This window comes from Prionailurus bengalensis, chromosome C2 (genome assembly GCF_016509475.1).
Source record: "Prionailurus bengalensis isolate Pbe53 chromosome C2, Fcat_Pben_1.1_paternal_pri, whole genome shotgun sequence".
Classification (NCBI taxonomy): Eukaryota; Metazoa; Chordata; class Mammalia; order Carnivora; family Felidae; genus Prionailurus; species Prionailurus bengalensis.
The window spans coordinates 73,282,873-73,297,113 of record NC_057350.1 but is presented as its reverse complement, the minus strand read 5'-3'; the positions used below and the strand labels follow the sequence as shown (position 1 = coordinate 73,297,113).

Genomic DNA, 14,241 nt, shown 5'->3' with positions numbered 1-14,241 from the left:
TTTCTCTGAGATAATCTCTTTTAACCATTTGATATATATTTGTTCAGCTAATCCTATATGTTAATCTATTACTTAGCTCATACATATATATTGAAAATGAGAACTATATATATATATTCTGTAATTTCACTTTCTGATTCTGTATGTTGAGATCTGTTACACTGCATTGTATAATGGAGAGCAAATTACTTAACCTCATATGGTACTTGTAAGTATGAAATGGGATAATGTACTTAAAACTTAGATCAGAGTCTGATACACATGTTAAGTGTTTAGTAAATGGTAGGTTTTAAAAATAAAGAATTTTTATATTAAAATGTTACATACTCATTAGTAATTTATCAATGTAGCAAAGGATAAAGAACCTTTTTTTTTTTTTTTTTTCAAGTCCTTTCTGTGTGTGTTACATTTTGGACCGCAACTTTTCATCCATTAAAATTTTGTCATGAATTTTGTTACTGAATTGTAACAATTCAGTCCTATCTTCGGGCTTCAGTTGTAATTCTAGTTCTCTTGCTGTTTCCATCGCATTACTTTCTCTACTGAAGTCTTGAACCCTCAAAATCATCCATGAAGGTTGGAATAAACTTCCTCTAAACTCCTCTTAATGTTCATTTTTTGAACCCTTCATGAAGAATGTTTTTCTCGTGCCACAAATGTTCTTAATGGCATCTAAAATGGTGAATCCTTTCCAGAAAGTTTTCAGTTTACTTTGCTCAGATCCATCAGAGGAGCACTATCAATGGCAGCCATAGCCTTACAAAATACATTTCTTAATAAGACATGAAAACCAAAATTACTATTTGATTCATAGACTACAGAATGGATGTTGTGTTAGCAGGTGTACATTTCCATCAGAGAGAGCTGTTGGGTGACCAGGTGCTTTGTCAGTGAGCAGTAAGGAGTCTTTTTTCTGAGCAGTAGGTCTCAACAGTGGTCTTAAAATATGCAGTAAACCATGATGTTAAAAGATATGCTGTCATCCAGGTTTTATTATTTCACTTACAGAGCACAGAGTAGATTTAGCATAATTCTGAAAGGTCCTAGATTTTCAGGGCCTTTCAGAATTATGGCAAATGAGCATTAGCTTCAACTTCAAGTTATCAGATGCGTTAGCCCTGAACAAGAGAATCACCCTGTCCTTTGAAGCTTTGAATCCAGGCATTGACTTCTCCTCTCTAGCTATGAAAAGTCTTAGATGGCATCTTCTTGCAATAGAAGGCTGTGTCATTTACATTGAACATCTGTTGTTTTGTATAGCCACCTTCATGAATTATGTTACCTAGATCTGGATAACTTGCTGCAGCTTCTGCAGCATACTTGCTGCATATCCATACTTGCTGCTTCACCTTGCACTTATATTATGCAGACAGTTTTTTTCCTTAAACCTCATGAACCAACCTCTGCTAGCTTCAAACTTCTCTTCTGCAGCTTACTCACCTCTCTCAGCCTTCACAGAATTGAAGAGAGTTAGGGCTTTACTCTGGATTAGGTTTTGGATTAAGGGAATGTTGTATCTAATTTGCTTTTCTGTCCAGACCACTAAAACTTTCTCCATATCAGCAATAAGCCTGTTTTGCTCTCTTCTCATTCATGCATTCATTAGAGTAGCACTTTTCATTTCCTTCAAGAACTTTTCCTTTGCATTCACAACTTGGCTGTTTGGCACAGGAGGTCTAGCTTTCAGCCTGTCTCGCTTTCAATATGCCTTCCTCACTAAGCTTAGTCATTTTTAGCTTTGATTTAAAGGAGAGATGTATGATTCTTCCTTTCACTTGAACACTTAGAGGTCATTATTGGGTTATCAATGAGCTTAATTTCAGTATTGTTGTGTCTCAGGGAATAGGGAGGCCCAAGAGGAGGGAGAGAGGTGGAGGAGGGGAACAGCTGGTCAGTGGAACAGTCAGAACACACACAACATTGATTCACTTTGCTGTCTTATATGGGTACAGTTTGTGGTGCCCCTAAACAATTACAGTAGTAGCACCAAAGATCACTGATCACAGTTCACCGTAACAAATATAATAATAAAGTTTAAAATATTGCTAGAATTACCAAAATGTGACACAGAGATGTGAAGTGAGCAAATGCTAGTGGGAAAATGGCACCAATAGACTTACTTGATGTAGAGTTGCCACAAACCTTCAGTTTGGAAAAACAAAACACACACACAGTCTCTGTGGAGCACAATAAAACAAAGTGCAATAAAATGAGGTGTGCCAATACTTTTCTGACTACTTGACCCAGCCCTATATATTAGGAGTTTTTCCATTGTTCTTGGCCCTGTGAGAGTTCTGGGAATTGTTCTACTTGCTTCTTTCCAAGGTTCTTTCCCCACGTTTCCTTGTATGTATGACTGATCAGAAATAATCTGAAGAGGAGGATTATCCAGATCTGTGAAGCTCTCTCTATGGAGCTCTCTTCTCCCTGGTACTCTTACCTGTGAATTTTAGACACCCCGGATTTCCTGAGTTCTCATCTTTCTCCTTACCTTAGATTGTTGGGCTTTCTTTATTTATCCAACTCCCTCTGCTGCAGCCTGGAAACCTTTTCCAGGCAGTAGCTGGGTCATTTATGGGACTCACTTCATTTGTTTTTCTTCTCACAAGGATCACTGTTTTTGCTCAGTCTTTGTTCAATATCTAAAAATCATTTTTTTCTTGTTTGTCTAGTTCTCTAGTTTTAAGGCAGGAGAGTTCTGTCCTGGTTGGAAACCATTGCATATATATAGAAAGCTGTTGGTATTCTAAAGTACTATTAATTATCTTGTGTGCCTGAATATTGAGGTGTGGCCATCCCAAAAGGCTTATATTTGAGACCTTCTAAAGTTACTCCTATTACAGGGTAATTTCTAAATTATTTATCACACAAATGACTGTTTAAGAACACATTGGCTTGAAATGCCCTTAGTGCAAGTTTGGGTGTTTATAGAAGATGCAGCGAGTGTAGAATTAAACACAGATTAAATAATCATGGTTGAATATGACCTTAAAAATTGTCAAGTGTTGGATATTATATACAAGTTCTTTTTGAAAGATTAGAAAGTATACTTGGGGCACCTGGGTGGCTCAGTTGGTTAGGCATCCAACTCTTGATTTCGGCTCAGGTCATGATCCCAGGAGCGTGGGATCAAGCCCCACATCAGGTTCCATGCTGAGTGTGGAGACTGCTTGAGATTCATTCTCCCTCTCCCTCTCCCTCTCCCTCTCCCTCTCCCTCTCCCTCTCCCTCTCCCTCTCCCTCTCCCTCTCCCTCTTTTTCTCTCTCCCTCTTTTTCTCTCTCCCTCTTTTTCTCTCTCCCTATGCCTCTCCCCTGCTCATGCTCTCTTTCTAAAGAATGACATGAAAAAATAAAAGGTACACTGATGAGTATTAGTAAGTGGTTATATAATAAAGATTATAATGGGTACTTACAGAACAAATGGAAGAAATTGTCTATTATGTGAATTAGTACTAATAGTGATTTGAGATAAAATATCAGGTGACATTTAATACACAAACTAAAAAAATGCAGCATCTAGGGGCACCTGGGTAGCTCAGTCAATTGAGCATCTCTTTTTTTTTTTTAAGTTTGTTTATTTATTTATTTTGAGAGCGAGAGAGCACGCAGGAAGGGCAGAGAGAAGGAGAGAGAGAGAGAGAGAGAGAGAGAGAGAGAGAGAGAGAATCTCAAGCAGGCTCCACACCCTCAGCACAGAAACCAGTGTGGGGCTTGAACTCACTAACTGTGAGATCATGACCTGAGCCAAAACTGAGTAGGCTTAACCTGCGGAGCCACCCAGGCACCCCAAGAGTCTGAGTCTTGATTTCAGCTCTGGTCATGATTTCAGGGTCAGGGGATTGAGCCCTGCATTGGGCTCCACACTAAGCATGGAGCCTGCTTAAGACTCTCTCTCCCTCTGCCCCTCTCCCCTCTTCTCTCTCTCTCTCTCTAAAATAAAACAACCAACCAAAAAAGTGCAGCATCTAAACAACTTAGAAGTGAAATTGATATTTGAGGTCAGAATAATTAGGTGATTCAACAAGTATATAATGATGACCCTAACATTTAAGGTGAATATGAAGACTTTGACTGTAATTGTTTTCTTAGTGTGTGAGTGGAATAAAATATTTTCAACATATTATTTTAATAATATGTGTTGTTAAATGTATGTATTAATTGAGTCAATTTAAAATGGATATTCTGGTTATTTATATTCATATAAGCTTAGGGGCACCTGGGTGGCTCAGTCAGTTAAGTGTCTGACTTGGGGCGCCTGGGTGGCTCAGTCAGTTAAGTGTCTGACTTCGGCTCAGGTCATGATAATCATGGTCTGTGAGTTTGAGCCCTGTGTTGGGCTCTGTGCTGACAGCTCAGAGCCTAAAGCCTGCTTCAGATTCTGTGTCTCCCTCTCTCTCTGGCCCTCCCCATTCATGCTCTGTCTCTCTCTGTATCAAAAATAAATAAACATTAAAAAAAATTTATATTCTTATAAGCTTATATTTGATCTGGCAAAACTGTTTTAAATAGTTTTTACTGGGAAAATGGGGTATTTTCAGGGTCATTTCAGAACTCTTTAATTTTGTAATCTATAATTTAGATATCAGAAAGGCTGTTGATTAATTCAGCAAATATGTATTGAGCCCCTTTTACATTCTGGTCACCAGGTGCTAGGGATAAAGTGGTAAATACATGAGAAGTTCTTGAGTCGTGCCTCAGTGGAGCTTAGAATCCAATGAATTCAGAAATTGAAGCATAGGAATTTTATAAGTAGAAGGATTTAGAAACCACTGAAATTTTTTGTTTTATAAAAGGGGAAATTGAGACCCCCCCCCCCACTCCCTTCAAAAAGAAAATGACTATTTAAACTCACATATCCTGTCTATGACTCTTAGTATAGTGATTTCAACCTCCACGGTTATGAATGACGTCTGCCAAACTTAGGAGTGTGTTCTCTCCGGGCTAGACTCTTTTAGATATAATAAAAATTTCAAATAAATTTCAGAGCACTGAGAGAGAAACCAGCTCAAGAGTTTCACACACCTCTTTATTTTCTTTCATAGAATGCAGTGCCTAGTCAGTACTTAGATATCATCTACATTGTTTGCAGTATTTTTCCTAAAAATGATAAACTTTATTTGAGGAGTCATTAGCCTTGAGTGGGCTTTACTCTTTCATATTGAGAGCAAAGATTGTTGGGGTGGTAGGATTGGAAGAAGGGGCTACTCTCAGTCTCAAACCAAACATGTAATTTCTAGACTATTTATTCTGCACAGGGGAGAGGATATGGTGGCCCATAATGAAATTTACTTCTACCCACCCCAGGCCTTACAGCTACATGTATATATGCATATAGATTTATAGCTATAAGTGACATTTATTGAGCACTTAACAAAGTTGGCAGTATTTTTTAGTGCTGTGCACGTATTATTTAATTTAATCCTTGCGATAGTCCTGTTCGACTGTTTAAGGTCAACTTTCACTAGATCTGTCTCAGGTATATCCTATTAGACTCGAAACAAAAGGCTATCAGCTGATAGCCAATCAGTAATAATAATGATGCTTATTAGGTGATAGATATAAGTGATATACATGCATTAACTCTTTCTCATAACCCTCATAGTGAAAGTTGCTTGATGCAGCCCACAATACTTGAAACATTAGGAATAGGAGTCGGGGTATAAGAGGCAAATGGGAACAGTTTAGTAATTTGAATTTGAGGTTATTCATAATACCTGTAGACCATGAGGAAACCTTGTGGACAGAAATTCCAGATAGTTCTCTTCTTTGCTGTACATTTTTATTTTATTTATTTATTTATTTTAAAAAATTTAATTTTTTTTTTTTTTTTTTTTTTTTTGAGACAGAGCATGAACCGGGAAGGGGCAGAGAGAGAGAGAGGGAGACACAGAATCTGAAGCAGGTTCCAGGCTCTGAGCTGTCAGCACAGAGCCTGATGTGGGGCTCGAACTCACGGACCGTGAGATCATGACCTGAGCTGAAGTCAGACGCTCAACCAACTGAGCCACTCAGGCGCCCCTTTACTGTACATTTTTAAAGGGAGGCAGCAAGCTTATGAGACTGAAAGCAGGTTGCATCCCTCTGTCTTGTCCCCTGTCAGCCTGTCAAGCTCTGTTTTCAGTGATCTTGAGGACAAGACATGAATTCACAAAGTTAGGCTACTTCTAAATTTAAAACTAAGTCTTCTTGAGGAGTTTGAAATGCTACATAGTTATAATTATCTTTTTGTGGTGGTAATTTTTTAATTTTTATTTTTGTAAGGGATTAGTGAAGTGAATTTATTAGTAGGGCACTAAAGTTAAAATCTGGCTTCATTGGTAAATTTTTTTTTTTTTTTTAGTAAAATGAGAAGAGGTAAGTTTTAGAAATAATATTTTAGATAGACCATTTTGTTCTTCCTTCTCCCCTTCTCAAATAAACCACATGGAATATTCCATTCATTACTGCCTGAGAAAGTCATTACTTTGCAAGCTGCAGTTGCTGAAATGGTTTAGTGGAAGAAATGTTTGCTTGCATTTTTTTTTAGTGATTTTTTTTTTTTTGGTAGTTGTTTTTTTGAATATCCAAACTGTAGCAAGCAAGAAGCAGATTTAAATTTATATCGGGGAAACCTCTTTGTGGAACATTTCATCAGATGACTCCTTGTCAACCTCATATCTTGGAAAGAGGGATTAATGAAATAGCATCTGAAGCAGCAGTGAACTCTTGTGGAATAAACTCTGACATCTTCCACGGTGTTTTGTGGGATAATTTCAAGTTCTTCAGATTCAGATTACATAAAGAAGATTGTAGGACACGTGACACATTCTGGTTTCTTGTATTTCAGATATAGAAAAATTGATACCTCTAAGAATGGATCCTGGAGAGATCTTGTTACAGTTATAACTTTTTATCTATGGTTTTATCTCACAACTTTATTTTTAATTTTATTTTTAATTTTTTTATTCATAGAGGAATTTAAAATAGTTTGCAATAAACTGCTTTATGTATAAAATATTGTAATGGTAAAGTAATGGATTGCCTGTGCATTGTAACCACAAAGGTAAGATATAGTATGCTTTCTCCATTTCGTTGTTAGTGACAGAATGTGAGAGACCTTTTTGTTCATAATGTATTTTGAAAACAAAGTGTAACATTGTTCTATATTTGAAAATAGATATTTGAAACCATGTGGTGCTTAAGTTATATCCTTTTAGAAAGGTAATATTCTGAAATGTGTTTTAGATACCTAAAAATAGTATATTGAATGGATTTTTTTTTCTCTGAGATCTCTAGGAAGCTTTTTTCCCTAACAGCACAGATTTAAAAGGCCTTGATTATATTTAAATCTTGTAAATATATTCTGAAAGTTCTCCCCCTCTACTTTATTTTCTGCCCTAACATGTCATACTGGTTTAACTCATTTTGAGAACATTTTCTGGCCTCTTCCATCAATTGCAAATATTTTTTCCAAGAATTAGAAAATAGTCCAGTTTTAATTGTGTTGCCTTTGGAAAGATGCTGATTTGGATTTAAAGTGATTAAACTTGTACAAGTCCTCCTTAAGGAAGTATGTGTTTTAAAGTCTGTTTTGCTCATTGTCCTCAAAGTACAGCATACTCTATTTAATCTCTAAGTTTGGTTTATTTCTGAGCACCAATTTGTGGACATTGTGTGACTGTGTAAGATTCCGGATGCTTACATTTTCAATTTATACATTGGTTTTTATGGAATAATTTACTTTGTTATTTCTGTGCACTTGACAGTGATTGTTAGACAAAATTATTGAATTTTAAAATTATGTTCAGTAATAAGAGTAAGTGAATTTGTAGATTCTTAAAGTATGCTATTCCTGTATAGTGAACTATTTCTCACAAAAGGATAAGTGAGAAATTTATGAAAATTAGTTTTGTTTGCTTGTTGCTCACAGAGTTAAAGTTCGAACAGTAGGAGCTTTAATCAGATACAAACATGTCCATTATCTGGTCCTGTCCTCTTCATAAGGGGATGTCTTCTGTGTACCCCTAAGTAAAATGTCTTATTAAATATTCTTGAAGAATATGTAGAGAGCAGTAAGCCTGAAAAACAGGCTTTGGGTTTTTTTCCCTCCATGAGTTCTTTTCATGGTTGTCTGTGGTTCGTTCTCCTTGTGATTTACCTTTATCACCTCATTCATTTGGTTTTTTATTTCTGTTATTTTAGCCAGGTTATTTGAAATGATCTCTCTCTTCTTTCAGTCCTATCCTTCTTAATAAAAAGTTTTTGTATTTGACCCTTTTTAAGCAAAAGAGAGCTGCTATTGTCAAAAAAAAGTTGTGTAGAATCAATATCATAAAGTTTTTATAAATTTTCATTATGTAACTGTTAAAGCAAAAATAGAAAAAGATGTAGGTTGGAAATTAGGAAGCCTAAAATATTATTTGTAGTTACTTTTGAAAGAGCTAAATTAAAATAATTTCTTCTGTTATTAGAAATAAAACCCTTTGAACATTTAACTAGTGACTATAGCAGGAAGAGGAAAATTCTTAATTTTCTTTTCAACTGAATTGCTACAGTGTTTTCTCTCTTGGATCTTTTTTCTGATCTTTATACGGTTTTATATGTGGTTATAAAGTCTGACATATCGTTGATGTAATTCTATCATGTTAATACTAAAACACCTTTCCAAGTGAGATTTTTTTTCATCATCCGCCTCTCCTCTCTCCCACTTGTGTAGGCACGGTGAGCTAGGTAGGCTTGTTGCATCATTGCTACCATGGATACCCTTAAGAACAGGCATGTGGGTTGTGCTAAAGCAATGATGATTAGCTTTCTGGGTTTTTTTCCCCCTGTAACTATATGTTCTTCACAATGAAAACTCTTATTTTAAAACGTTTGCCAAATGACTAGGTTGTGAGATGTGATGACTAAATCATCACTGCTACTGAACTGCCAAATCTTGGCCTCTGTATACAGTAGTATTAATGTCATTTACTAATTTAAGATGATCATAAATAGCTCTACATTCTTTTTCTGATTAATACATTTTAAACACAAATGTTTGTTTTGCCTCTAAGTGAAAAAAATGTACTTCCTCTTTGAATTTTTAAAAATATTGTTCTGAATTTAGATATTTTGCAGGGGACAAGATTCTAGTGAGCATTTCCATCATAGCAGTATTTATGATTATTGTTACATGTGAAAAGCACAAAATATTATATCCAAGCTGAATAAATTACATAAAAATCTATGTATGTAATGTCTTTGTAAGAGATACTATTTTTGTGTTTGTAAATTCTTGTGTTCTAGCTTTGTAAATCTATGTCATTTGGGGTTGAGTTAATATTGTCAGGGAGCCAACAGACTAGTGTGGTTTTATCAGACTTCTTATCACCTAAAGGAAAATTAATTTGGAACATACAAGGTCCAACAAAGAGTGATTTGTTAGTATTGTTATATATGGCATGTTTTCTTTTGTTAGCAGTAAAGCACTATGTATAAACTACAGCTAAAGGCATTCATATTCTTTAGTTTAGAGGTTTCCCAGCTGTCTATTCACTTTGGAGAGAAGGGAGTTGCATAACTTTAGTACCAGAATTTCTTGCAGCGGAGTCATGTCTTTCCCATCTTTTGTTATACTGCTTCTTTATGAAATATAAAGGGATTTTCTCTATCTCTATTCCTTTAGGACCATTTAGCAGAAGTTTAGGTGGCAGGAGAAAGGCCTGAAAAGAAAAAAAAAAATATCCCGTATGTTCTTGATTAGCCTTAGAAAGGAGACAAGGAACTTTCATATTTCAGGAGATTCTCTTATACTCAGTACCAGTTGTTATTTTATTATTTCACTTATGTAAAACTTGATGTCCATATTAATTGCTATTAAGGCGATATTTGAGTCAATTTATGCAGTTTTAGAGATTTCTTCAATTAAGGATTGCCAATACATATGTTTTAGGAACTACAAATCACGTTTTCATTATTTTTGTTAACAGGTTTTTTTTTTCAATTCTTTTGAGGCATTTCCTCCTTTGAGATCTTAATGCATAATAATGTCCTCTGTTTGCAAGTTCTTACCACCAAATCTTACCGTCCCTTCAGATTCCACCTTAACACACTTCCTCAAGAAAGCCTTCCTTAATGCCCAAGATTAAATAAGTTTCCTCTACTTCTGTAAGTCTTTGTAACACATGCAGTATCATATATTTGTGTGGTTATTAATGTATGTTTCTCTCACTGGATGATAATCATTACAAGTTAAGATTTTTTTCCTGCAGGGTATCTTGGATGCCCAACCAATTGTCTGAATATCTGCTGACAGTGGATACTCAGTAAATAATTGTTGAATGAATGAAGCTTTGGCACAGATGTTCCAAACTTGTGGATTTAAAAAGTACATATATATTTTTTTACTTTATAATAGATTTTAAGTCCTATTTTGAATATGGTTATATGTTGACAACCTGGAAAATTGTTACTAAAATTTATCTTTCTATATTTATAATGGATTCAAAAGCATCCAGAAAGTGGCCTATCTTCCCAGTGTTTTCCACCTTCTTTTTCTTAGTTTATCATGGGGATATAATGTATCATTATGTCTTGATACTTACTTGACTACTAGTCACTTATAAATATTTGACTGATTTTATATGTAAAGTGCATTTTCTTTGTGCTTTATACCTAATTTGGGAGAGACAGATCCTTTTCCATTTTATAGGACTTAACTTCTGTCTTTAGGCTGAAAATGTTAACTAACAACTTTAGCACTGTCCAATAGAACTTTATGCAATGATAGAAATGTTGTATATTGTCCAATCCACTAGCACATGAAATGTGGCCAATTTGACAGAGGAACTTAATTTTAATTTTAAGTGATTTAAACAGACTTAGATTATTGATCTGTAGCAACTTTTCTCATATAATGGCCAATCCTTCACTTATTTACTTCCCCTGAATTTTTTAAACTTTTTTCTTGAGTGGGTAATAAACTCACATATTTGTCAAAATAAACTCAGGAATCAAAACTATCACTAAAGAGTTTATTTAGCTATGTCTCACTTCTGTCCTTTCTCCCCTAGTCCCCATAAGAAACTTTTTATTTGTTTCTATTTATCTTGAATGTTTTTATTTCTCCCTTACGCAACAGGTTGTGTGATTTTCATGTTTTTACAATCTTATACCCCTTGCTGGTTTTACTTATAATACCCTGAAGTTCTCCATTTTAGTACACAAAACTTCTCCTCATTCATTTTTACAGAACTACATTATTTTATCATGTGGATATATCATGGTTTCTTTAACCAAATGTGAACTTTTAATTAAATGTCATATAACAACTGGTTCTGATTGGAGAAAGATAAAAGATAGATCCACACCTAATACTGTATATCATGAGAAATTCCAGATATTCACAAGATATAAATGTATTTTTGCTGGGCACTGAAGTTCTTTATTTTACTGTTATAAACTGTGCTTCAGTAAACACCTTTGTATGTATGTCATGTTTGTGCAGGTACATCTGTATGACACAGGATTGCTGCTTTAGAGAGTAAATGCATTTGTAATTTTAGTAACTATTGCCAGACTCTGCTCCATTGAAATTGTGCCATTTTGCATTCCCACCAGCAATGAATCAGAGTGATTGTATCCTTGCAACTTTGTTGATGGAATGTATTTTCAAATTTTTGCATTTTTGCCCATTTGTTGGGTGAGAGATGGTATATAAGTGTGGTTTTAATTTGCATTTCTCATATATTCAAGCAAGATTTATTATATTTTATAGTTTTTCTGTTGGGCTGTTGGTCTTTCTCTTAATTTTTAGGAGCTCTTTACATAATAAGGAGATTAGTCTTAATCTGTGGGCGGTCTGTGATATGAGTTGCAGGGTTGTCTCCCCTCCCTTTCTTTTCCCTCCCTCCTCCTTACCTCCCCCCCTCTTCTGTAGAATTTCACTTAAAAAGTTTTGCACCATTTGAAGATTATCCTGATGTACAATGTTGGAACCATTTTTCCATTGGTTACCCATTTGTTCCAGTGTTGTTTATTAAAAAAATCCATATTTACCCCCACTGAATTGAGATGCCATTTTTTGGCAAATAAATTTGTCTATTTGTGGACAGTTCTGTTTCATTGGTCTGTCCATTCATGAACCAACTTGACAATGTTTTACTTATTGAAGCTTTTTAGTTTACCTTAACATCTAATATATTCCTCTCATTGATCTCTGTTTTTGTAGCTTATCTTAAAAAGGAGGTAAGGAGGATTCTGTCCTGTTTGTTTTTCTGAATACATCTTAGAATCAACTTACCTTGCTAAGAAAAGAAACTTACCTTGCTCTAAATAAGTATTGCACCTTAAGAAATGTTTCTAGACCGGAAGAGGGAGGCAGGAAAGCTGGTCAAGTTTATCTCTGACATACCTTCCCAACTATTTATAAATTCCTAGTAAGAGACTAGGCAGTAGTCTTGATTACTGAGCCTGGGGAGTAGAATTTCAAATTCATCTCTTAGAATTCTAAACAGTTGGTTTTGTTTAATCAAATGCACATTTTACCTGTTTCATAAATTTTCTTAGCCCTTTGCTCCATGACTTTACCAGTTGACTAAAGTTACCTGCCTTCTGACTGAATGAAATAGATTTATTTCTAGTGCCAACTCTGGTTGGTGTTGGATGCCCAGAAATCTGTCTGTATTGAGAATTCTAACAGGCTAAAGGAAAGAGTGCTGTCTTTTCTATGGCTGAGGAATTGGAGAAGTGTGAGGCACGTAGCAGAATAAGGGTATCATTTGTATTTAAATTTTTTTTTTCAACGTTTATTTATTTTGGGGACAGAGAGAGACAGAGCATGAACAGGTGAGGGGCAGAGAGAGAAGGAGACACAGAATCGGAAACAGGCTCCAGGCTCTGAGCCATCAGCCCAGAGCCCGACGCAGGGCTCGAACTCACGGACTGCGAGATCGTGACCTGGCTGAAGTCGGACGCTTAACCGACTGTGCCACCCAGGCGCCCCATGTATTTAAAATATTTTGAAAATCCTTACACATTATTGAATGATCACCTGATAGCATTTAAAATGACTCCGTTATTTGGATGTCTTATAAGTTATTTAATCAGTAAACATTTGAATTATTTCTATTTTTTTCCGCTTAAAATGATGTACTTGATGCTTAATCTCTAAACATAACCATGATTCTTATGTGAGGAATTTCTAGTTTAAAAGGTGGGCATTTTCAGTGTTTTCATAAATACTGCCACAATTTCTACTTTATCACCTTCATACTTTTCCCAGTTAAAATGCCCTATTTTACATTAAATGTGTTTTCACTAATTGTTTCCCCATTTAACATCTAGAAAGCCTCATTACAGCTCCCAATCTTATGATTGATCATATTCATATTCATATTGATCATATTGATCAAATTCAATCAAATGATTGAATTTCTTTGAACTATTTCACCTTTTCTTTAATTTTTAGTATCCAGTCAGTGTTCACCTGGGATTCACCTTATTTGAGACCTTCTGAATTGGAATAATAGAAATTGCTTTCAAGTAGTACCCTTTTACAGTTGGACTTTCAAATGAATGAGGATAACTAAGACTTATGTTTTTCTTATTTTGTCACTCTCAGAATTTCTTGGGGTCTGCATTCTGTACCAGTCACTCAACTGAAATTGTGTCACTTACTCTCTGAGCAGAGAGTAAAGGATGATATTTAAGAGCTCAGGCTCTGGAGACCTTTGAGGTTCTAGGCCTAACACTTGTTTCCTGGACAAGTCACTTAATCCTTCTGTGTTTCAATATCCTCATCTCTAAAATGGGGAAAATAATGGTACCTACTTTATAGGACTGTTAAAGATTAGTTGAGCTAATACTTGTCAAATGTGTGAAATGACGACTACCACATAGTAAGACTTTACTAATTGTTAGACCTTTTTTATTTTTTTTTATTTTTTTTTGTTAGACCTTTTTAATAAGTTTTATTAAATAGTAATAAAATATGTAATAACCTGGTTGGACAGAACGGTCTTTTCTGAATCATTCTCTTTGTCTTTGATACTGTTGGTTTTCCCTCTTTTATAATTTCTGTTCCTTGCGTTTTTATGGGTAGTGTTCTGGTTCTTCTTATTACGTAGTAGATGGTTAGATCAGCTCTATCATTACAGCATTCTGGAAATAGGAGTAAAAGGAAAATGAAAAAGGGTGAGATTTGAAGACATTTCTACTCATGCATGTTTCTCCTTTATCTCCCTCTTCTTTTGCTGCTTGAATATTAGAGTTATGTTAAT

General features: G+C 35.2%; 1 protein-coding gene across 26 annotated transcripts in view; it reads left to right on the top strand.

Annotated features, from left to right (window-relative positions):
* DLG1 (discs large MAGUK scaffold protein 1) overlaps nucleotides 1-14,241 on the top strand; it is a 279,606-nt gene that overhangs the window by 34,441 nt on the left and 230,924 nt on the right. The window contains exon 1 of one of the 26 annotated variants that reach the window (XM_043594529.1): nucleotides 6,914-7,043. The exons of the other annotated variants lie outside the window; for them this stretch is intronic. Coding sequence (XP_043450464.1) covers nucleotides 7,014-7,043 — 30 coding nt within the window. The 5' untranslated portion in view covers nucleotides 6,914-7,013. Of the gene's footprint in view, nucleotides 1-6,913; nucleotides 7,044-14,241 lie in introns of those variants that run through there. 26 annotated transcript variants of the gene reach the window in all.